Source organism: Chanodichthys erythropterus, chromosome 20 (genome assembly GCF_024489055.1).
Source record: "Chanodichthys erythropterus isolate Z2021 chromosome 20, ASM2448905v1, whole genome shotgun sequence".
Lineage (NCBI taxonomy): Eukaryota > Metazoa > Chordata > Actinopteri > Cypriniformes > Xenocyprididae > Chanodichthys > Chanodichthys erythropterus.
The window spans coordinates 13,382,555-13,406,420 of NC_090240.1; the positions used below are offsets into that span (position 1 = coordinate 13,382,555).

The 23,866-nt window shown below is 38.1% G+C and overlaps 2 protein-coding genes across 6 annotated transcripts in view; both read right to left on the reverse strand.

Moving 5' to 3' along the window:
• slc2a4rg (SLC2A4 regulator) overlaps positions 1–6,317 on the reverse strand; it is an 82,106-nt gene extending 75,789 nt beyond the window's left edge. For 2 of the 3 annotated variants that reach the window (XM_067370739.1, XM_067370738.1), the window contains exons 1-2: positions 5,923–6,314; positions 2,918–3,138 (exon numbers count right to left, since the gene is read on the reverse strand). In XM_067370739.1, the coding sequence (XP_067226840.1) occupies positions 2,918–3,138; positions 5,923–6,114 (413 nt within the window). In that variant the 5' untranslated portion in view covers positions 6,115–6,314. Of the gene's footprint in view, positions 1–2,917; positions 3,139–5,922 lie in introns of all 3 variants that reach the window. The other variant, XM_067370740.1, reaches the window with a different exon arrangement.
• A 1,722-nt stretch (positions 6,318–8,039) lies between these two features.
• LOC137009747 (phosphoprotein associated with glycosphingolipid-enriched microdomains 1) overlaps positions 8,040–23,866 on the reverse strand; it is a 93,454-nt gene continuing 77,627 nt past the window's right edge. For 2 of the 3 annotated variants that reach the window (XM_067372215.1, XM_067372216.1), the window contains exons 6-7: positions 20,861–20,980; positions 8,040–14,165 (exon numbers count right to left, since the gene is read on the reverse strand). In XM_067372215.1, coding sequence (XP_067228316.1) covers positions 13,701–14,165; positions 20,861–20,980 — 585 coding nt within the window. In that variant the 3' untranslated portion in view covers positions 8,040–13,700. The remainder of the gene's footprint in view (positions 14,166–20,860; positions 20,981–23,866) is intronic. The other variant, XM_067372217.1, reaches the window with a different exon arrangement.

A 23,866-nucleotide genomic window follows, 5' to 3' on the forward strand; every position in this document is an offset into this window, starting at 1 on the left:
TGTTTAGTGCGCACCAAGATTCAGATGGCAGCGTTCACACTCATTCAAGTGAACCACACTAACAGAGCAATGGCACCAGAGTTGGTTTTAATCGAACCAAACATCCCAAGTGTGAACACAGCCTTAATGAGGGAATGAACTACAATCCCATGAAGGATTGGGAATGATATAATCAAATTAAAAACAATGATGAAATATAAAGCTACTCATTTAGCCTCTACACTCCTGGGCAAAAAAAATGGGCAAGCCCAAAAAGGCTACACACTAAGCTTTTAATTGTCTTAACCACAAATTATTGTTCAGGACATTAGCAAAATTTAGGTAAATACACTACTTAAATAGCCACTGCTGTCTCAGAAAAACATCAAACACTGAGAATAAGGTTTTTGGCAGAATATGGGAAGTTTTATTGAGAGTGGTTCAGCAGGGTTGTGTGGAGTGATGAACCAATGAAACACAAGTTGCATGGTGATGCTCCAGAGTGGTGTCTTCGAAAATCTGGTGAGAAATATAATAATAATAAATGTATCTCTACCACAGTGAAGCTTGAAGGACGATGTGTCATTGTGTGGGGAGGCTTTTTAGCTGCTGGTTCTGGTGAGCTACTTCACTGTGAAAAGTCATTCAATGCTTTGGAGTAAGGAGATTATTGCAGAATGGCTTGTTTCCCACAACTGAAAAGTTGATATCTAAAGAGGAATGATCAGATGTTAATTAATTCTATATTCTAGGTTAAGTCCATCAGGCTCATGTTTAGTCCAGAATTGAACTCTATATTAAATATTTGGTCTCACATTAAACTCAAACTAACTGGGATACATTTTTCAACTACTCATGACTGTTTGAAGCCATTAACATTGAGTGTAATAACACTAACTCTTCTTCCTGTAAAAAGTTGTCTGCAAGTTGGGGAAGACTAAGTTACTTTATCTACAGTATTTGTGCAATTCTTGCTAATTTCCTGACCAGTGATTTGTGATTAGAAGCGTTAAGACCATTAAAAGACCACTAAATATTTTGCCACTTTTGGCTTGGCCCAATTTTTTATTTTTTTTTGCCCAGGAGTATACACTGATCAGGCATAACATTATGACCACCTTCCTAATATTGTGTTGGTCCACCTTTTGCTGCCAAAACAGCCCTGACCCGTCGAGGCATGGACTCCTCTAGACCCCTGAAGGTGTGCTGTGGTATCTGACACCAAGATGTTAGCAGCAGATCCTTTAAGTCCTTTAAGTTGTGAAGTGGAGCCTCCATGGATCGGACTTGTTTGTTCAGCACATCCCACAGATGCTCGATTGGATTGAGATCTGGGGAATTTGGAGGTCAAGTCAACACCTCAAACTCGTTGTTGTGCTCCTCAAACCATTCCTGAACCATTTTTGCTTTGTGGCAGGAGCATTATCCTGCTGAAAGAGGCCACAGCCACCAGTGAATACCGTTTCCATGAAAGGGTGTACATGGTCTGCAACAATGCTTAGGTAGGTGGTACGTGTCAAAGTAACATCCACATGGATGGCAGGACCCAAAGTTCCACAGCAGAACATTGACCAAAGCATCACACTGCTTCTGCCGGCTCACCTTCTTCCAATAGTGCATCCTGGTGCCATGTGTTCCCCAGGTAAGTGACGTAAAAGAAAACGTGATTCATCAGACCAGACCACCTTCTTCCATTTCTCTGTGGTCCAGTTCGAATGCTCATGTGCCCACTGTTGGCTCTTTCGGCAGTGGACAGGGGTCAGCATGGGCACCCTGAATGGTCTGTGGCTATACAGCCCCATACGCAACAAACTGTGATGCACTGTGTATTCTGACACCTATCTATCAGAACCAGCATTAACTTCTGGAGCAATATGAGCTACAGGAGCTCGTTTGTTGGATCGGACCACACGGGCCAGTATTTGCTCCCCACATGCATCACTGTCGCCGGTTCACCACTGTTCCTTCCTTGGACCACTTTTGAAAGATACTGACCACTGCAGACCGGGAACACCCCACAAGAGCTGCAGTTTTGGAGATGCCACAATTTGCCTCTTGTCAAACTTGCTCAAATCCTTATTCTTGCCAATTTTTCCTGCTTCTAACATCAACTTTGAGGACAAAATGTTCACTTGCTGCCTAATATATCCACCCACTAACAGGTGCCGTGATGAAGAGATAATCAGTGTTATTCACTTCACCTGTCAGTGCTCATAATGTTATGCCTGATCTGTGTATATATATGATGCAATTACCTCACCACGACTGTCTGATTGGTGGAATTTTTGTACAGCATCATGGATACTGTAGTTTTTCCCCACAAATTCAGCTGTTAAGCACGATTATTTAAAAAATTATGTGAACAGATGCCATCTTTAAACATTTATAAGTTATCAATAAGTAATCAATTTCCTTATGTAGAAAATGAATATGGCTTTTACTTCTAGAACATGACTGTTGCACTACATTAAAATAATTGTCCACTTTTTTTGAAATAATAGAAAAGACATCAAAACTATTAAACAACACAAAAAGAAGTTTGGGAAGTGACCAGAAAATGTGAAATTATATTTACTAAATCAACTTTATGAGGTGCATTCTGGGAAAGTTCACATTCCTTCACTGTCTGGTCAAACTTATCTATTAATAATATATCCATTAATTAATATATAATTGTTACATATTTTATAACATTAATGAAGTATTTTAGTTTTATAGAAACAATCATAGATAGGCACAATTATGTATCCATAAAACTAATTTAAGAACATTTATAAAAAACAACAACAACAACTAGTAGTGACTAGTAGTGTATTTGCATTCAACACACATTGAATTTCATACTATATATGCATTAATAACAACTACCATATCAGCCAATCTGCACAATGCTCTCTGTAGTGATGGGATGGGTTCAGAGGCAACTTTCAGAACTGACCTGTCATGTGGGACGGGGATGATGGAGGACGTGTGCGGGTGTGCTGTCTCGGGAGATGGAAGGCGACATCCCGGCTCCCCAGGCCCTCTCACCAGACTCAGAGCCTCCATGTGGGTTTGGTCTTGTAGCCTGATGCCATTCAGGATCAGGCGATGAGCAGGACAGCCGTGTTTAAGGATCCCACCTGAGCTCTGTTCGTCCTCTTCTCTGCCACATGCAAACTGAGAAGAAAAAAAAAATGACAGATATACTTCTGGTTTATCAGACAGCACATGTGTTATGACCGAGACAGGGTCTTAATCACATAGTATTATTTTTTTGGTTATATTATTTAGGATGGATGTTTGGATCAATAAATGGCTTGACAAGTTTTCTCTCTGTGTTGATGACCTTTTGAAACAGAAAATGGGAACGGGACATGTTGTAGGGCTTGTCCCTTTAAAAAGCCAAATGTTAGTCATGATTTGCTATAGCTAGTCAGTCGCAGGTGGTAATAGGGACATTCTCTTTCTGATTATCTAATCAAAAATGTTGATAGTCCAACTCAAGATGAGTCATGAATAATTTTGGTCCATTTTCCTGGAAAGAATTACTTCCAAGATTACTCAAAAACATTTAAATTAACATGTTACTATTTTTATACAGTCAAACCAAAATTTATTTAGACACCTTGAACATTTCATTCATTAATACAGTTTATTCACTATAGTTTAAAAAATGGTAATAAAATATGAAAAGATCTCGGAGATAAAGGGTTAGTTCACCAAAACTGAAAATTCTGTCATTAATTACTCACCCTCATGTCGTTCCACACCCGTAAAACCTTTGTTGATCTTCAGAATGCAAATTGAGATATTTTTGTTGAAATCTGATGGCTCCGTGAGGCCTGCATAGGGAGCAAGGACATTTCCTCTCTCGAGATCCATTAATGTACTAAAAACATATTTAAATCAGTTCATGTGAGTACAGTGGTTCAATATTAATATTATAAAGGAACGAGAATATTTTTGGTGCGCCAAAAAAAACAAAATAATGACTTATTTAGTGTTGGTGATTTCAAAACACTGCTTCAGGAAGCTTCGGAGTGTTATGAATCAGTGTGTCAAATCAGCGTTTCGGAGCGCCAAAGTCATGTGATTTCAGCAGTTAGGAGGTTTGACACGCTGATTCATAACGCTCCGAAGCTTCCTGAAGCAGTGTTTTGAAATCGGCCATCACTAAATAATTCGTTATTTTGGGTTTTTCCGGCACACCAAAAATATTCTCATCGCTTTATAATATTAATATTGAACCACTGTACTCACATGAACTGATTTAAATATGTTTTAGTACATTAATGGATCTTGAGAGAGGAAATATCATTGCTCCCTATGCAGGCCTCACGGAGCCATCGGATTTCAACAAAAATATCTTAATTTGTGTTCTGAAGATTAACAAAGGATTTGCAGGTGTGGAACAGCATGAGGGTGAGTAATAAATGACGTTATTTTCATTTTTGGGTCAACTAACTCTTTAAACTGTGTCAGAAAAAAAAAAATCTTAATTATCTCAGATAACACTTATCATGGTCAGGTTAAAGTGTCTGAATAATTTTTGGTTCCACATTTTTTTCAACTTTCACTGAATGAATAATTTTTGGGTATAATATGTCACAGTTTACTTTATTTTGCTATCCTCACTCACTTACATAAATGAACTATAGTGTCCTGCACCCACTAGTAAAAATAAAAAATGTCTGAATAATTTTTGGTTTGACTGTATATCAAAATAACCGAGCTCTGATCTAAATTAAAATGCTAAAAAACACAAAATCAACATCAAATTCCCCCTCATTAAAACTATTATTTTTATTGATACACATACAGATCTTGAAACCTTTGGAACCACAAAATAATCTAATTGACTTAATTAATTGCTTATAATACTAAAAAAAAAGAAAGAATATTGTGTCAGACAACGGTAGGTCGAGTCAAAGATGTCAACTGATCTATGATAAAAATTTTATTTATCCTCAAAGCTGAAAAACATTGACCAAAAGCAATAAAACTTCAATACTGATTGTTCTTTAACTAAAATCTAGGGCCTCGGATTAAATTTGACCTTTTTCTTGAATTTAAGAAGAATCCTGTAAGTTCATAAGATGGCAATTAGCCTCCCTATTCTTGATCTCCCTTATAAATAATGGATTATAATTTTAACTGCATAGCTCTAAAACCAATATTCTTACAAATATGAAATCATAAACATATTATGCTTCGTGATAGTCTGAATGGGTTTCAATAAATGCACGCACGCCCCCAAAACATTGCAGTCGTGCATTGGTTGCACTGCCTGCAGGACAGCTCGTATCGGTCAAGTGCACGTTCACAACAGAGCAGATACATTCTGTGACGCGTCATCATAGAAGGGGGCGTGTCCCGAACTCCTACACTCCACTGAGCACAGCGAAATTAAACGCAGTTCTAAAGAGAACGCTCATGCGTTCGAAGGAACTGAACGACGCTTATTGTTACTTTATCCATACGCAATGCATAAACCAACTGTGACTATAATAATGCCACTTTATTTTCCTAAAACACAGCGTAAGTTGCATACACTTCTGGAAACACTTCTTTTTTGATCAGTAAATATCCTAGAAAGCCATCAGGCGACGCTGGGAGGAATAACCAAGCGGTGTTCCTGTAAAAACAAACCCTTCCACCGGCTTCAGCTCGAGTTAGATACACTATGGGGGAGGGGTGAATCGGTTAAATGTACCAACCCCCTGTTTTTTTTCCGTTTAAACTTTGAACATGCAAGTTAAGTCGCCATTTTTTGTGCAAAAACAGTTACCGCCTCGTCGGCGACAGTATAACTGCAACGTTTAAATTAAATTGCAGTTTCTCCATGCAAACGTGAGTTTTAATCGAAAAACCGAGCTGCCATCGTACAACTGCACCATCTTGTTTATAAATATAAACTTGTTTAAAAGCAAATAAGTGAACATATGCAAAAGCATCACTTACTTTCTTATGAATGTAGTGCCTCTCTCTCGCTGAGGTATAGCAATGTCCATTTGGAGAGATTTCTTTGCCAAAATTCCTTACAGCACCTTCATGCAGCGCTTTTCCAATGACAGGCTCGCGCTGCCCGGCGCAGCCCCCCTCGTGCGTGCTGTCGCCGGCTCGAGGCTGCTCGAGAAGCCGTTTGGAAGTCATTTTCAACCTGAATCAGATGTGACTTAACAAAATCACCAGCTTTCGGTAGATTTTAGTGCTGAGCGGGAAAAGATGCATTTAACAGTATTGTGTGGACTACGACTCTCTGTCGAGAGTGTATTTCACTACGGACCCTAAAAGCAGCCGGTAAAGGGGATAAAAATGATTGTTTTGCTTTTCTCTCTCGCCGAGCCTGACGCCACGCCCACTCTATCCTGCGCGTGCAGCCAGGCGAGATTCGCACGACCACTCCCCTCATTGATTCTGATTGGCTGTCGACATACATAAACATTCTATTTAGGCACGCGGCCATCGCACGTCTGCAGCTGATTGGTCGGTCGGGAAACGTCGGAATGATTTTTTTCGAGAGTTTAGGGGGTGTGTCTCGATCATGGTTTGCCGGCCGGTACAGACTGAGAGGAAGAGGGAAAAAAAACGGTAAAAATTGACGCACTTTTTAAAACGAATTGTTTCTCGGTTTGAATGTGTATGCGGCGAGAAAAATAATGAAAATATTAACTCGTCTAACGCAACACAATACAAACATGACTGGGAAATACTTTTAAAGAGTATCCGCGACAGCTTCCCTGCTAAACACACACACGCGCACACACACATCTCAAACCAGCCTAAACTGGTTTGCTGGTTTTAGTCGGCCTGTCAGGCTGTTTTTAGAAGGGTTTCGGGCACGTTTCACCCGGTCACACTGTGCAATTTAGGTAAATCAGCTGAGCAACAGCTTCAGCAGGCTGGGAGACCATCCGAAAGCAAACCAGTGTAAGATTCAAAACCACCACCCTGTGCAGTTCTCACTCGACATGCCTTATATGATTACGCACATTATGTGGTCCATTGTTACGTCTAGAAATGTCTGTATTTGAGCAATATTTAACAAGTATTTTATATCATGTGTTCTCACACCTTAAAAACTGATCAGTGACGGGTCATTTTTTTGTCCAAAGGTCTTAATAATAATAAAAAAACAAATATATGACATCCAAAGTATGTAAGGTAGCACAACTAGATCTCTTTTATTGAATCCAAAAGGTTTTAATTATATTTTGCTACATATAAAAGTATTTTAAAGATTTTGAAGTGTAAAAAGGTCATTCGGTTTAACCATCCAAAGGCCAATACAGCCATTTTATTTGTGTATATATGTGTATATATTATGTGTAATTTATGTATATATAAAAATAATGTATATATTTTTTATTATGGCATGATTTTATAACATCATTATATCAACATATGGTATTAAAATGATGTGTAGAAGCTTTGTTATGAGAAAGAATTGTCCAGAAAAATTTTATGTCATTCGGAGTAACCAATATAAAGGGACCATTTTAAATCAAGTCATGCGGTCAGTATCATATGACAGGAGGTGACATCATTCAGACACCTGCAAAGTACCATGTGGTCATGAAGCAAAGTAACTAACTCTCTTTTAACTATTTGAAAAATTCACGTTTTCACTTGCTCAAACGCATGTCCCGAAACATCAGGTCATTCAGTGCAACCGCTATAAAACATGGAAAATGTTGTAATATTTTAAAAACTTGTACTAAATGTAATGTTTGATTGTACTTTTGTTATCTAGCTAGATATCAGCCTGTTAGCATTGTTTGAAAATATTGTCATTCGGTATAAACAAAAGTGTCATTCGGTAAAACTTTTTTAGGGGACAAATTTTGTCCATCTTGTAAAAAAAATGACAAAAGCAGTGTTAACTGATTATAAAATCCACATAATCTCAGTGTTAACACTTAATAAAACTTATGTTTTTTTTTTTGTTTTTTTTACACTTTTAAAAACCTTATTCATCAACAAAAGTTTTTTCAAAAGCTCATTCTCCAATAATAATAAAAAACACATGCTTTATTACAGTAGAATAATCAGCACACAACCAATCATAAGGTGCAACTTTATTAAAAAAGTAAAAACAAATATTCATATGAATGATTTTTTTTTTTTTATAGAAAACATTACAATCTTTTGCACAGAATATTACTAAACAGATATTTTTTTACACACCATACTCTGTGTACACTTTGGGTGGACCACACATAAACTCAGTTAAGCCAAGGACATATGCTGGGGAAGCAGTGTTACTAAGCACACACTTCACAACATACAACCTAAACAGCAGAAGTAGAAACCTTTCATTGCTTTTTAAAACATCAATACCAAAGCTTTTCTTTTCATAATATAGTTATGTTGCATTGCAGTATGCTCTATATACATGCGATTTGGTCTGTTTCGTTACGGTAGAATGTCCATTTTTGTTTTTTGGGTGAACGAGAAGAAGCATCACGTCAATGTATGTCGTCTGTTTAACGCAAGCAGATGGATTTTTAATAGATATTTTATTTACACACTTGCCAATAAATATCATACTTCAGGCCTGTCATTTCTCTGCCTCTAAAAACCAGTAAACCCTTGTGCAATCTGTACAAATCACAGCCCCGTTTTCGACAAAAACAATGGACGATCTGGACAATCGCTTCTCCCAGCCTTTCTCAGAAGCGACAACACCAAAAGCACCGATCCGCCCCACTATACAAAGCGGGCCCTGTGCTAGAAGGACAGATTCAGGAGTGGGAGGAACCGCCAAGCCAAAGCTAAAGTGGAGCACACTTCCTCCTTCAATATGGCAAACGTCAAGTCTCAAGGACACATGTTAGTAGTGGCAGAGAGGGCCTACAGTTGCTGTGAGACCAGATCCCCACTGTTTTGAACGAGTCCTGGACCAGATATGTGCTTTGTGCTCCCTGAGACGATCCATAACCTCTCAGCAGCAGCAGCAACAGTCTGTTGTGTCTCCTTTTCCCATTTGGTGACCGGTATTCCATATTTTTATTTTTTTGGCACTATGTCTTATAGTGTGAGGCACGGGTATGAATTATACATTATATTTGATGCACCAGAGAAGATAAAGAAAAAACGAGAGCTTTTGTTTTCAGAAGCATGCATTGCAAGCAAGGAAATAGTTGCAGCCTACTTGAACAGAAGAGTGGAACACGTGAATGGCAGTGATAGTAGCTTTCTGAACATGTTGCTACAAGTGGAGTCAACCAATACAATTTTATAAGAAAATAGAGTGCCATAAAAATCTTTCATCTGAGTATATATTAAAACTGACATGACAAACCCAACGTTTCTCACCAGAGGTTGCGTGTGACATGGATGAGGACAGTGTCTTGGTTATTTATCCTTAATGAACTCTATCTATCCATCCCTGAGCTGATAATTTGGCCCTCTCGAGTCCCCAAATCCCTTTCCTTTGGGCCCTTCCTGTAGCCCTCCAATAGACTTTAATGATCTGCATACGCAGTGTAGTAAATATCACCCACCATGCATTGGAGTTGTTTTATTTCATGCTGATGGGCCTTGGAAGTCTTCGGGGATCATCTCAAATGGTTTCCCCTTGCAGAGGTTGCTCCATTGTGCTATTATTTTCCCCGATCCTAATCCAAGCTCCCATAATGCATGTGGGAAAGGCATTGTTTACAATAGGATCAAGTCGCACAGACAGCCCAGAATATGAGACGTCCTTCCAAAAGACATTTACTAGCAACCATAAGCCTTGTGCTGTGTTTTCCTTGGACACTGTCTCCATGAAATGCTGCTGGCGGCTAAGCCTGTCGGAGGCCCAGTGAGCCGGGGAGCAGTGCTGGCTCACACTGACCTGAGAGCAGTGGATCGAGAGCGGCCCCGGCCAAACTGGAAGCCTTTATTGCCCTCTGTACTCACACCGCAATGTTCCAGCACACTGACGCTACAAGCCTCGTAAACTCCCGTGTTAACAATGGCCATTGAAAATGACATGTTAACCAGCTAGGCTGAGGCATCCCGAGAAAATCTTGTTTTGCCGTTTTTACTACTTTCCATTCTGTTAAAATTGCAAAAAAAAAAAAAAAAAACCATACAAATCTTGTGAGAAACGAGTGGCATATCACTAAAACTACCTGACATCCAAAAATTGAGCAGAAGTGGCATGCTATAGACAAAATAACGAAAAACAAAAGAAATTAAGAGCTAATGCACTTACACAGTCATAAAGTGACCTTTAAGAAGGCCCACACGGAATCTGAACCTGCAAAACTCCACAGAAAACTTTGCCAAAGTGTTTATATATCAAGTATTTTGCAGTTTTCTTTATTAGATATTTGTATATACTTTATATAAATCATTATGTTTAATATTATATGTATTTACTGTACATAATAATGGTATAATTATATATATATATATATATATACACACTACCGTTCAAAAGTTTGGGGTCAGTAAGACATTTTTTAGGGATGCACGGATATCGGCCACCATATCGATATCAGCCGATATATTTTCATTTTTAATGTTAATGTTATCGGCCTGATAAGAAAATTTGGTCGATTATATTAAAACTGATAAATAATGGATTATTTCCTTCAGCTGAGACACTTCAGATGCACACTGTCCACCATGATGGTTATGAATTGCTTGAAATATATATAAAAAAAAGGAAAATACAGTTAAATGCAACATCTACAGTGCAAGTTTGTCATATAGACTGCATAATATTATAATAAGAACATAATTGTGTGCTAAGGACACATTTGGCTTTTAATAGTAAGACTTTTGTTTTTGTAATTAGGCTCTCAAAAATTATATAAAAAAATTGGATTTAGATTTATCGGCCATTATCGGTTATCGGCTTTCAAATATAAAGGATTATCGGTATCGGCCAAAACTTTCATATCGGTGCATCCCTACATTTAAAAAAAAATAAATTAATTAATACAGTTAATGACAGTAAATACATTTATAATGTTACAAAATGCTGTTCTTTTAAATTTTCTATTAATCAAAGAACCTTTTAAAAAAAACTTATCACGGATTCCACAAAAAAAAAAAAGCCTGCTGAATATTCAGCTTTGTCATCACAAACATGTAATGTTTTAAATATATTTTAAAACATTACATTTTAAAATATATTAAAACAGAAAATAGTTATTTTAAATTGGTATAATACTTAACATTTTTACTGTTTTGACTGTATTTTTGATCAAATAAATGTAGAAAAATAATAGAGACGTCACCAAACTTTTGAATGTTGGATTGAATATATATATATATATATATAATTAAAAATTTTTAATATAATAAAAAAAAAGAATGTATTTTATTGTAAAGTAAAAACAATTGTGTGTAATGCATTCAGGTAACCAGGTAGCTTTGTAGCTCATTTTATCGCCTTTAAATCCACAATTCTGCAGATTCTTCTCCAGGATCAGTGCAAAAATATCTGCAGATTCCGCCTGAGCCTGACTGTAAGTTACGTGCGTACTGAAAAATGACCACACATACTGTATGTACACCACCTAAACTGTCACTCTGCAAACATAATGTTTAAGGTGGAAAAAAGAGAAGTTAACTCGGTATTCTGTTTCAGCTAAACTAACACTGTGGTGGTGGACGGCAGTCTCAAGCTGAGAGAACCAGTCAGGTGTGTTTTCAGAGTGAAGGGGGGGTTAAGCTGACGTCTCATGTGATCCCTGTGTTAATCTGCAGGTAGTGCTCACACAGCATCGGGACTGACCCACAGTGTGTACATCCTGATTTTATGTCAGATTCAAACTCTCCTGTGCTACAGTAAGTCGTACAGTCATACTGATTTTAACCCTGCAGTGAACTGTCATTAAACTGCAAAAAATAATTTTCTTACTCAGTATTTTTGACTTGTTTTTCAGTACAAATATCTAAACATTTTTAAATCAAGATGCATTTATAATGAGAAGCAAAATTATTTAAGATTTACTAAACATTGGTGTGTTTCCCAAAAGCATTGTTAAGCCAACTATGGTCGCACGTTATCAGCATGGCTACACGAGTCGGTGTTTCCCGAAACCATAGTTCCAACGAACTTTCACAAACAGCTTTTAAAACTTGTGTGGTTGGAACGACAGCTCTCGTCAACAACGGAACACGAAATGAGCAGTTTCTTGTTTGCATGACGTTGACTTAACAATTCCTTATATTGAGCAAAATAAGCAAACTGACATTCAGTACAACCTATATCTTTTATTTCAAATATGTACAAATGTCATTTACGTCTTTTAGTCTGTCGAGAGTTAAAGAACCGTTTTTTTTTTTATATATATATATGTATATTATTTATTTATTTATTTATTGCCTTTATTGTGATAGGACAGTATGTAGACAGGAAGCGAAGTGGGAGAGAGAGGGGGACAGGATGGAGAGAGGGGAACGGGGTCGGGATAGGACCTCGAGCTGGGACTCGAACTCGGGTTGCCTTAAGTGCACTATATATCGCTGTACTGCCCACAAGGCTATCGGCGCTGACTAAAGTGCCATTCATAAGAATGAGCCTTTGATTAAATCTGGAAATAAAGCAAAATAACTGAGAAAAATGAGAATTAGTCCTCAGATGTCTGTAATTTATAGCAAAAAAGCATTAATTCCATCTCAAAGAGATTCATTAAGAGAAGTTATTACCCCACCACCTGCGTGGCGTCATTAACCAACATGGTTGAACGACAAATTTGCAGCAATACGGTTTTGGGAAACAGTCGTGACTAGCTAGTTGATTTGTTCAAGGATACTAAGGTAGTTAAGCAGTGAGTTACATTGTTGTACAGGAAACACAAGCGTGAAACAACAATACCATGAAACGCCGATGTGAGTGGACATTTCTAAAAGTGAAAAAACCAACAGTAACATCCAGCGATGCAAACTACACGACGTTTTCTCAAATATGGTTGTTTTTAATTGAAAATATGCATTTATGTGTGTAATTCCTAATTGAGTGTGACGAGACTTATGTTTTCGACACATTAGGCATACAAATAAAAGTAGCCCAACGTGTGTGCATATTTTAATGCAAATATTATTTTGCAAATGGTTCAAAAATGATTATTTCCCAACTAGAATAAGACCTAGAATGTCCTTCACTGTTCTGTTTATTTACGCTTCACAAAAAATTGGTCCCATGTTCAAGACATGGTTATGGCCTTGCTTAGAACAAGAAAAAATATCTGCCAATGGGGTAAGAGAGTAAACAAGCTTATTTAAGAGAAATAAACTTAATTCAAATGGAAAACTAGTTTTATTTTTTTATTTTTTACCCCAATGGCATTGTTTTAAGCATAAAGTCTCTTAATTTTGATGTTTTTTTCTTTCAGAAAACAAGACTTTATATCTAATATCATTTTGCTTCCCAAATAAATGCATCATGATTTAAGGATGTTTAGATATTTTACTGAGAAACACGAGAAAAATCATTCTTTTAGCCGTGTAGTGACTGCTGTAGCATAGCAGAAAAACCAGTTTAGATCCCCAGATTGGGTGAGCATGCTAAAAACCGCCCGGCTGCAGGCCTGGTTCAGCCAATTCAGTGTTGTTTTTGTCTGCGTGAGCGTTGCTCTCCAGTAAATATACATTGGTCATCTGGTTATGTAGGTTGGCATGTGTTTGGCAGCTGTAGGCTGTGTGTATCTTTTCATTTGTCAGAACAAGAGGGCTGCAGTTTGTTCTTTTCCCCTCTATAGGTGTTAAATTTGACAGTTTAAGTCAGGCTTTTTTTATAGCCCCGTAACGTACATTTCCATGCCGTCGTTAAAGGTAAAGATAGTGGTGGTGCTCGCTGCGTTTGCTCCTTGCTTCACGTCGCCGATTGTCTCGTAAAAGTTCTCACAGGTCATGGCTCTGCCTGGAGCCTGTGGGGGCTTCTTTTTGGGCTTCAGCGTGTTGCTGGCCAGCTTCTCCCTTTTCCGGTGGGAATCGATGGTGGCGTAAGCCGGGTCCGACTCCACCGCCAGGCCCCGGGGCCACGTCTTCTCGCCCACAGGCTCGTAGCAGGGCTCCTCCTGGGGGCCGCTCCTCCCCCACGCCTCTTCCCCTGTAGCACCGGCAGTGGGCCAGCCTGCGGCGCCCCTGTCCGCCTCCTGGGGTGCAGCAGAGGCTATCGGCCTGCTCTCCTCCTGGCTTTGACCCTGCTGGTGTCTCCTCTTCAGGGTCTTACAAACGGTCGAGTACATGTCAGAGATCTGAGGACAGAGAGAGAACCGCAGAATGAGAAACACTGTGCAAACGATCAGCTTTGTCAACGTGGATTTCGTAATAACAACTGTCGTGTGGAGCACATTCTCAAGTTACAGTTAGAGTGCTGAAGGAGTTATCAAAAAAAAAAACATGAAATGCACAGATTTCAGAGTGCAGAATAAATTACTATAGTGGTTTCTAGATGATTGTTCTCTGGCCCTATCCTCACATCTTTAAGATATTTGTTTCGCTCCATCAGTTTAAAGGGATAGTTCACTCAAAAATGAAAATGTTGTCATCATTTATTCACCCTCATGTTGTTCCAAACCTGTATGAGTTTCTTTCTTATGCTGAACACAAAAATGTCCGTAACCACCAAACACTTGATGGCACCCATTGACTTCCAAAGTATTATTTTCCGACTATTGAAGTCAATGGGTGCCATCAACTGTCTTGTTCTCAACTTTCATTAAATTATATTCTTTTGTGTTCAACAAAACAAAGAAACTCATACAGGTTTGGAACAACATGAAGGTGAGTAAATGATGACAAATTTTTCATTTTCGGCTGGACTATTGCTTTAAAGTATTAGTCCACTTTCAAAAAAAAATTTCCTGATAATTTACTCACCCTCATGTCATCCAAGATGTTCATGTCTTTCTTTCTTCAGTCGAAAAGAAATGAAGGTTTTTGATGAAAACATTCCAGAATTATTATTCTCCTTATAGTGGACTTCAATGGCCTCCAGACGGTTGAAGGTCAAAATTACAGTTTCAGTGCAGCTTCAAAAAGCTTTAAACTATGCCAGACTAGGAATAAGGGTCTTATCTAGCGAAATAATCGATCATTTCCCCCAAAAAATGTAAATGTATATGCTTTATATGAACAAATGATCGCCTTCCAAGCGCTTCCGCCAAAACCGCACTTTCATATTCTTCAAAAAGCTTACACTGAATGTCCAACACCTTCCCTATTCAACTTATTGAAAGAACGCAGTGCCAGTTATATTTTTTCCATAAGTAGAATAGGGAAGGCGTAGGACATTCAGCGTAAGTTTTTTTGAAGAATACGAAAGTGTGGTTTTGGCGGAAGCACTTGGAAGGCGATCATTTGTTTATATAAAGCATATACATTTACATTTTTTTCGGAAAATGATCGAACGTTTTGCTAGATGAGACTCTTATTCCTCGTCTGGTATTGTTTAAAGCCCTCTGAAGCTGCATTGAAACTATACATTTTGACCTTCAACCATTTGGGCTACATTGAAGTTCACGATAAGGAGAATAATCCTGGATTGTTTTCCTCAAAAACCTTAATTTCTTTCCGACCGAAGAAAAAAAGACAGGATGACATGTGGGTGAGTAAATTTATCAGGAAAATTTTATTTGAAAGTGAACTAATCCTTTAACTCTCTGTCATTTTTAACTGTTTTGTCAGGTGAAAATAGATCACTTAGAATAGGGTTCCTAAATCCGGTCCTGGAGGGCCAATGTCCTGCAGAGTCAAGCTCAAACCGTGATCAAACTCACTCACCTGCAATTTTCTAGTAACTCTGAAGACCTTGACTATCTTGTTCAGGTGTGTTAGATTAAGGCTGGAACTAAACTCTGCAGGACAGTGGCTCTCCAGGACTGGATTTGAGGAACCCTGACTTAGAATATAACAGCACACCTCTCCTCAAAAAAGTCCACGATTTCAGGTCTCATTCATGACCGTAGTGCAAAGTCCCAAGTCGAATAGTCAGATTTAAGGGTTTGTTCAAAGTTTGATCAACAGCGACAATTGCTTAGCAAACTAAAAAGCAAAAGACAACAGGACAGATAAGAGTTAACACAACCTCTAATATGTCTGAAGATGTAGTTTACGTAGTACATAAATGCCCACAGCGAAGGGCTGCGTGGTAACAGGACTCTGCTTGCACACAGCAGAAACATGACCCACATTGGCCGTGATCGACATGCCAGTGTAAACGCTCTTATCTGGCTGCAGAGAGCAGCAGTGTTACCTAACCTGCAGATAAGCCTGTTAAACTTTCACCACAGCAGCCCACCGAGGCGGCATTAACCCCGCTAACCAGACCGGAGGTAAATGGGTGGGAAGACTTCCAACAGTCCTTCTCTAATGTCCATGTGTGGTCCAGTAGGAGTATGTGATTGACAAAATGTCTTATATGTACAGTGATGTGTGTGGGGGGGACCAAATGTCCCAATAAGAATAGTAATACCAGTAAAGTTTGACCTTATGAGGACTTTTTTTTTTTTTTTTTTGTGGTCTTCATGAGGAAAAGAGCTTATAAGTCACAGTGTTTTTGAAAATGTAAAAATGCAGAAAGTTGTCTGTGATGGGTAGGGTTAGTGTAGGCGGATAGAAAATACAGTTTGTACAATATAAAAACCATTATGTCTATGGGAAGTCCCCATAAAACATGGAAACAAGTGTGTGTGTGTGTGTGTGTGTGTTTGTGTGTGTGGGTGTGTGTGCGCGTGCTCTGGTAACCTCACATGCCCTCTCTGTGCTAGATGACATTTAGCACTCCCTGCTCAATGGCATGTATAAAATCCCAGTCAGGAATTCAGCTCAGATCTCTAACTCACATAGTGACCTTTAAGGCATTCGTGTGTACAGACTGAGGAGATGTTATGGCATGAATAGAGCTGTGGATGCAACTGCGTTCGTCATGTTAACACCTCTAACGACGCTGCGGCGTTCAGTATTTTAGCCTGTATCGTAACCTGCGGCACGAGGCATAGCGTGTTTCTGAACGCAGGCATGACTGAACCAGCCGATTTCAGGAAAACCGCTGAGTTCGATGTTGTTTGAAACTCCCAGATGCGTGCGTGCGCCACGCTGATCTCTGCTCCTCCGTGTCGAGCATTGTTTACCGTGCTGTGCAGCGCTTTGCAGAGCGAGAGGAAATCACAATGACGGGGGTTTCAAAACTCTGTGCAGCTGTTGAGAAAGCCTTGAGAGGTTTTTTCTCCTTCCTCTTGCTCTCTCACTAGCTTTCTTTCCCCTTCATATTGCTCTTACTTTTTCATTCCCTTGCATTCTCACCCCCACCCCCAAGCACACACTTTTTTCTCATTTCTCTCCTTATAAATGCAGTCTTCCGAAGCAGCTCGATCTTACACGGCTTGCTGCATGTGTGCGTACAGACGTTCTCACAGGTGTGTTTGCAATTGGACACAAAAACAAAGTGGCATCGTTTGGAGATTTCAAATGAAGTAAACACAAAAGTAATATCAACATAATACTTCAAAGATCTAGAATCAAGATACAAATCAATATTTTTTTTCATATATATAATATATGTGACTGTGGACCACAAAACCAGTCGCAAGTCGCACGGGTATATTTGTAGCAATAGCCAACAATACATTGTATAGGTCAAAATTATTGATTAGGATATTAAGATCATGTTCCATGAAGATATTTTGTAAATTTCCTACTGTAAATATATCAGATTTATTTTTTGTGAGTGGATATGCATGGCTAAGGACTTCATTTGAACAACTTTTAAGGTGATTTTATATTACCTCAATATTTAGATTTTTTTGGCACCCTCATATTCCAAGATTTTCAAATATCTCAGCCAAATATGGTCATATCCTAACAAACTATACACCAATGGAAAGCTTATTTATTCAGCTTTCAGATTATGTTTGAAATCTCAATTTCAAAAAATTGACCCTTATGACTGGTTTTGGGGTCCCGGGTCACACACACACGCACACACGCACACACACACACACACACACACACACACACACACACACACACACACACACACACACTCAAATATATATATATATACACAGTCAAACCAAAATGTATTCAGACACTTTGAACATTTCATTCATTAATACAGTTTATTCACTATAGTTTAAAAAATGGTAATAAAATATAACAATATCTCAGAGTTAAACTGTGTCAGAAAAAAAATTATCTTAATTATGTCAGATAACACTTAAGAAAAACATGGTCCGGTCAAAGCGTCTGAATCATTTTTGGTCCCAAATTTTTATCAATTTTACTGGTAGTCCACTGTATGAAGAATTTTTGGGTATAATATGTCACAGTTTACTATATTTCGCTATCCTCACTTACATAAATGAACTATAGTGTCCTGCACCCACTAGTAAAAATATATATATATATATTTGACTGTATATTTGACTGTGTATATATATATATATATATATATTAGTCAAAACTGTCATATAGATCTTTTTAATAAAATCTCATAACTTGGCAGCAGGTATATTAGGCTGCTGTCACTTTAAGACCTGACTCACAGATCCATTTACTATTGCACATGCATGTTTACGTTCACTTAAAACATAACTGACTGTTTATGTGAATACTCACCAAGACTGGCATTTTGTCATTATTCTGTGTGTATTTGACTGTTTAAGCACAATATAAGCAGCAACAATAACTCAATTTAGTACGAGCCCGTACTACGAGGCGGTTAATGTGCGCACACTTTGGGTGTGAGCACTGCGTAATGTCACCAACAATACTGATCCGGAGCAAATGAAAGGAGTGAGTGAGGGGAGGCGGGTTTGAGATAGTGAGAAAGCGCAGCTGGTATCATGTATCTATTCTGCGGAAAATGAGTATTGGAAGTGTTTCAGATATTTCAGTATCAAAAAATTGGTATTTTTGACAACACTACATTGTACTTAGTTTATTATTACAGATGCCTTTTTAAAAGCCTACAACTGAAAAATGTATAGCCAATATTAGTATTTATATTATGTTAATATGAAGTCCTGCATATATATATATATATATATATATATATATATATATATATATATATATATATATATATATATATATATATATATATATATATATATATAATGTTTTGGTTCTGTTTTCCCTGTTCTGGTTTGCCTGTGTTCCCTAGTTAGATTCCTTGGTTGTTAATTAGTGCTACACACCTGTTTCTGTTCAGTTGATTACTCTCTCTTACATTTAAAGCCCTTGGTTTCCTTTTCATTGTCTGGTATTGTTTATGTTAAGCATGGTTATTTCCTGAACTTCTTCCCTGTGATTCTCCAACCGGTTTCTAGTGGAATTTACTATTAAATACTCCTTTTGTTATCATTTGTGATTGTGCTCTTACTACAGCCTACACAGCGCCTGACAACATGAAATACTTGTAAAAATTCGGCACAATGCACAACCATTGAAATTAACTGCAAACATTATTTAAAAAATGTTTAAAAGTAAAAGTCAAATGATTGTTTTCAAACATTAAAAATGTAAAATAGTGATCAGTTATTATACATTACACAAACATATTCCTTTACTTATTATCATATACACTAAAGTATTTTCTCTGATTTTTGAATGTTTATGAAAGAAGTTTCATTTACATTTATCTACATTTATTTTAATCAGAAATACACTAAAAACAATATAATAGTAATATTGTGAAATATTATTACAATTTATAATAACTGTTTTCTATTTGAATATTTTTAAAATGTAATTTTAATATTACTTTTTTAATATTATTAAAATAATTATATTATTTTTTAAATGTAAAATCATCATTACTCCAGTGTCACGTGATTCTTTGGTGAATAGAAAGTTCAGTAGAGCAGCATTTATTTGAAATAGAATCTTTTGTAACATTATGATGTTCAGAAACGGTCATGGATGTTATTTGTTCAGTGTAATGTGTGAAGTAAAGTGGAGCAGAGGGCCGGTGTCACGCCCACACACTCACACACCCACCTCATGACATGAAACTGGGCGTGTCTGGACAAGAGAAGGAATGAGCAGAGAAGTGAGAGAGACGTGACGAGCGTGAAGAAGTGTCTTCAGCTCAATGCTTACAACAGGCAACACTCCTATCTGAGCCAAAGCAGTGCAGCATACACTACTAATGAACAAAACATGTACAGAATATAATTTAAAAGTACATTTAATGGCACAAATTCTAAAGTTAAGAACAAAAGTTAAATGTTTCACTGAATTGTTGTGGTATGTTAATAATTTAGAGACTTAAAAGTATCATTTATCAGTCTAAAACTATTATTTTGCTGTTGATATTTGAGGTTTAGATATTGGAAAAAAATACAAAACGGATGAAGACTTTTCTTTTTTGCAGTGATAATGGTTAATAGGATCTAGTACTTTTCAGAATGCATTTGCTGTAAACAATGAATCCAGCTTGTAAATTTTGATTGGCCACAGGAAGCTGATTAAACACAAGCTGACCCAGAGTGCTTCAGACAGCTTGTCTGTCCTGACCTCTCCCCACATCTCATATTCCTTCCCTCCTTCCCTCACACCAACCCTGAACTGACAGTCAACAAACACAATCTACAGACCTTTGACCTGCCTGTTAGTTATGCCATACCAAGCCAGCGATAGAAAGAGAGAGAGAGAGAGAGTGCAGGAAGAGAGAAAGAGAGGGGGAGGAAGAAAAGAAGCCTCAAACTTTCTCTCTCACTCACTATAGCCACAATTTATCAAACTGCAGCCATCATTCCACTCACTTCTTGTGCCTGAAAACGCTCTTTATTGACTGACAAAGGTCAGACCAAAAGATGTCAGAAATGTATGCGAATGGTCCTGGATTTTTAGGGGTCAAATGTCAACGTCTGCAATTTGATCCCTTCATGCAAACTCAAATGTCACGACCCCGTCTGCAGTGCTGGGATAGCGAGGGAGACGTTACCTCCACGGCGGTGGGATGGCTGTGTCCGTTTTCCAGCTGAGGAACCCCTGGCATGATGATCTCATCCTCTTCTGGTGGTTTCCAAATGTACTGCTCCCCATTGCCCATGAAGACCGCCTCCTGTTGGACACACGAGGAACACGCAGGCTGGTCAGATCCCCTCAAGGGGCTGAAAACAGACTGATTTTGTGTCATCTGAATATTAGTTCACTTGAGAGTTAAATTTTCCTGGTAATTTACTCACCCCCATGTCATACAAGATGTTTAAGTCTTTCTTTCTTCAGTCGAAAAGAAATTAAGGTTTTTGAGGAAAATATATATAGTGGACTTCAATGGGGACCAGCAGGTTGAAGGTCCAAATTGCAGTTTTTAATGCAGCTTCAAAGAGCTCTACACGATCCCAGCCGAGGAATAAGGCAGGGTTGCCAGGTTTTCACAACAAAACCTGCCCAATTGCTACTCAAAACTAGCCTAATCACATTACGTCCCATTGTAAAAATCGAATACCGGGGGGTAAAATCTGCATTTTGCTGGGGTCCCTCTGGTAAAATTCGCATTCCAGGGGCTAATTATCATGTTATTTGGGTTCGCTTCAACCCGCGGACATGAAAAACAACCCGAGGCAACAGTGTAAAAGTAGCCCAATTCCATGAGAAAACCTTATCTAGTGAAACGATCTGCCATTTTTTAACCACAAATGCTCATCTTGCACTGCTCTGTGATGCGCCACGCATGGCGTGATCATGTTGGAAAGGTCACACGTGACGTAGGCAGAAGTACCGATCCAGTGTCTACAAAGCAAGCGTGCAAAGACTAAACCAAACGGCCTTTACAAAAAAAAGGTGTGGGACGGAGGAGAAAACGAGATTGAGTTTTTCGCTCTACTACAGTACTTCTACCTACGTCAAGCGTGACCTTTCCAGCGTGATTACATAATGCATGAAGTTGTGGGCACTAGTGAAAGATGAGCATTTGTGGTTAAAAAGTATATAATTTTTAGAAAATGGCCGATCATTTAGCTAGATTAGACACTTATTCCTCGTCTGGGATCATGTAGAGCCGTTTGAAGCTGCACTGAAACTGACATTTGAACCTTCAGCCCGCTGGTAACCATTGAAGTCCACTATAAGGAGAAAAATCCTGGAATGTTTTCCTCGAAAAACCTTAAATTCTTTTTGACTGAAGAAAGAAGACATAAACATCTTGGATGACATGGGGGTGAGTAAATTATCAGGAAATTTTCATTCTGAAGTGAACTAATCCTTTAACAGAGCACTGAAGGGGAAGTTTATCAGTGAATAAAGATCAAAATTTCGGTCCGTTCATCACAGAACGTTATCATACGACTTCAGATCACTTTGAATTTTTAGCAAAAATTGTATGAATCCATGTAATGAAACTAATACTTTTATTGTCATTTTGGAGCTCAACAGCCCCAGTCATCGTTCAATATTTTTTTTATTATAAGGAAAACGGTGGCCAGTACATTCCCCAAAACTTCACTGTTTGTGTCCCACAGAAGAAACAAAGTCACTTCATGCTGGTCTGGAATGACATGAACCGTTCCTTTGATTTAGTGCTGATTGGTGTTTGTTTCTACAATGGAAGTGTTCTGTGAGTTAATCATTACAGCCGCAGATATGTTCGCCGCATAGAGAGTCAATGATTAAAGAGGGAAAGAAACACACCTCCTGTATGAATGATTAATACCAGCAGATGAATGGCCACAGTGTTTGCTGCTATTTATTTCTCTGGCTGAAGCAACTACCTGCTCTGTGGTTCCTCCCTGATGCCTTTAACAAAAAAACACATGGCGGAACGGGCAGCCTGCCAACTTATCTTACATAATCAGGCCCAGTGCACTGGAGTCACACATGTGCTGCACAACTGCACTGCATGATCGCTTCTACACAAACTTCAATAATATTTACTCTAGATGCAGAGTCGGAAATAATGCAGGTCGAAGACACATACGGTACATATTATTTAACCTTGCTTAAACATCAAACTGGTCAGATTTAGAAAGACAAGTATGCACCAAATACAATACAGTGCCTGTGTAAACAAGCCGTCAATCAACAAACCTGTGACAAACAAGATTTTTATCTCCATATGTGGCAAACAAATGGCACACACACAAATAAAGACAAGTAGAGCAGAGTTAACAGGAAGACCGAATCATTATCCGATCATTGTCTGAATGTTTTCCATTTTAAAGGCACCATCATTCCACATGCTGTTCTGCTCTCTGCAAATCTTATCTGTCCTTGAAAGCCACACACAAAATAAACAGGTATCAGCTGACAGACGCACACGAATATGGGTGAAATGAAAACAGACGCACAAGGTATACTAGCTAAAACAATAGACATTGCATCACTTCTGTTTATTTTTACGGAATCTTCAATATGTTTTATAATTTTAAATGAGTAAGATTATGGGCAACATTTGAACACTTTTCTAATGTTCATTTTTTTTAACCAGTTTAAATCAAAAAACATTTAACGTCTAAAATTCTGAAAGATTTAAAAGTCATTTATTTCAGTCATGAAGATTTTTGATAATGCTTCAGCTTGGTGAATCCAGGATATTTTCTATAGGAAACAGCAGTCTCTAGTGGTCAAAACATATAATTGCACTACTAGGCTCTACATTCAAGTACTTGCCACTTACATTTGTGTAAATGGCAGACGGTTATAACAAAAGCCTTTTTTTTCATGTCTATTGCCTGGAAATAGAATGCATGGCCTTGGCATTGCTGAAATGCTGTACTTGTTGAGCTACAGGAACAACAACATTAGAAAGACTACATTTCTGAAGAAAATGAGAGTGCATTAAAAGGGTTGGTTCACCCAAAAATGAAATTTCTGTCATTAATTACTCACCCTCATGTCGTTCCACACCTGTAAGACCTTCCTTCATCTTTGGAATACAAATTAAGATATTTTTGATGAAATCCGAGAGGAATAGGACTCATCAATAGGCCGCAATATAATCAACACTTTC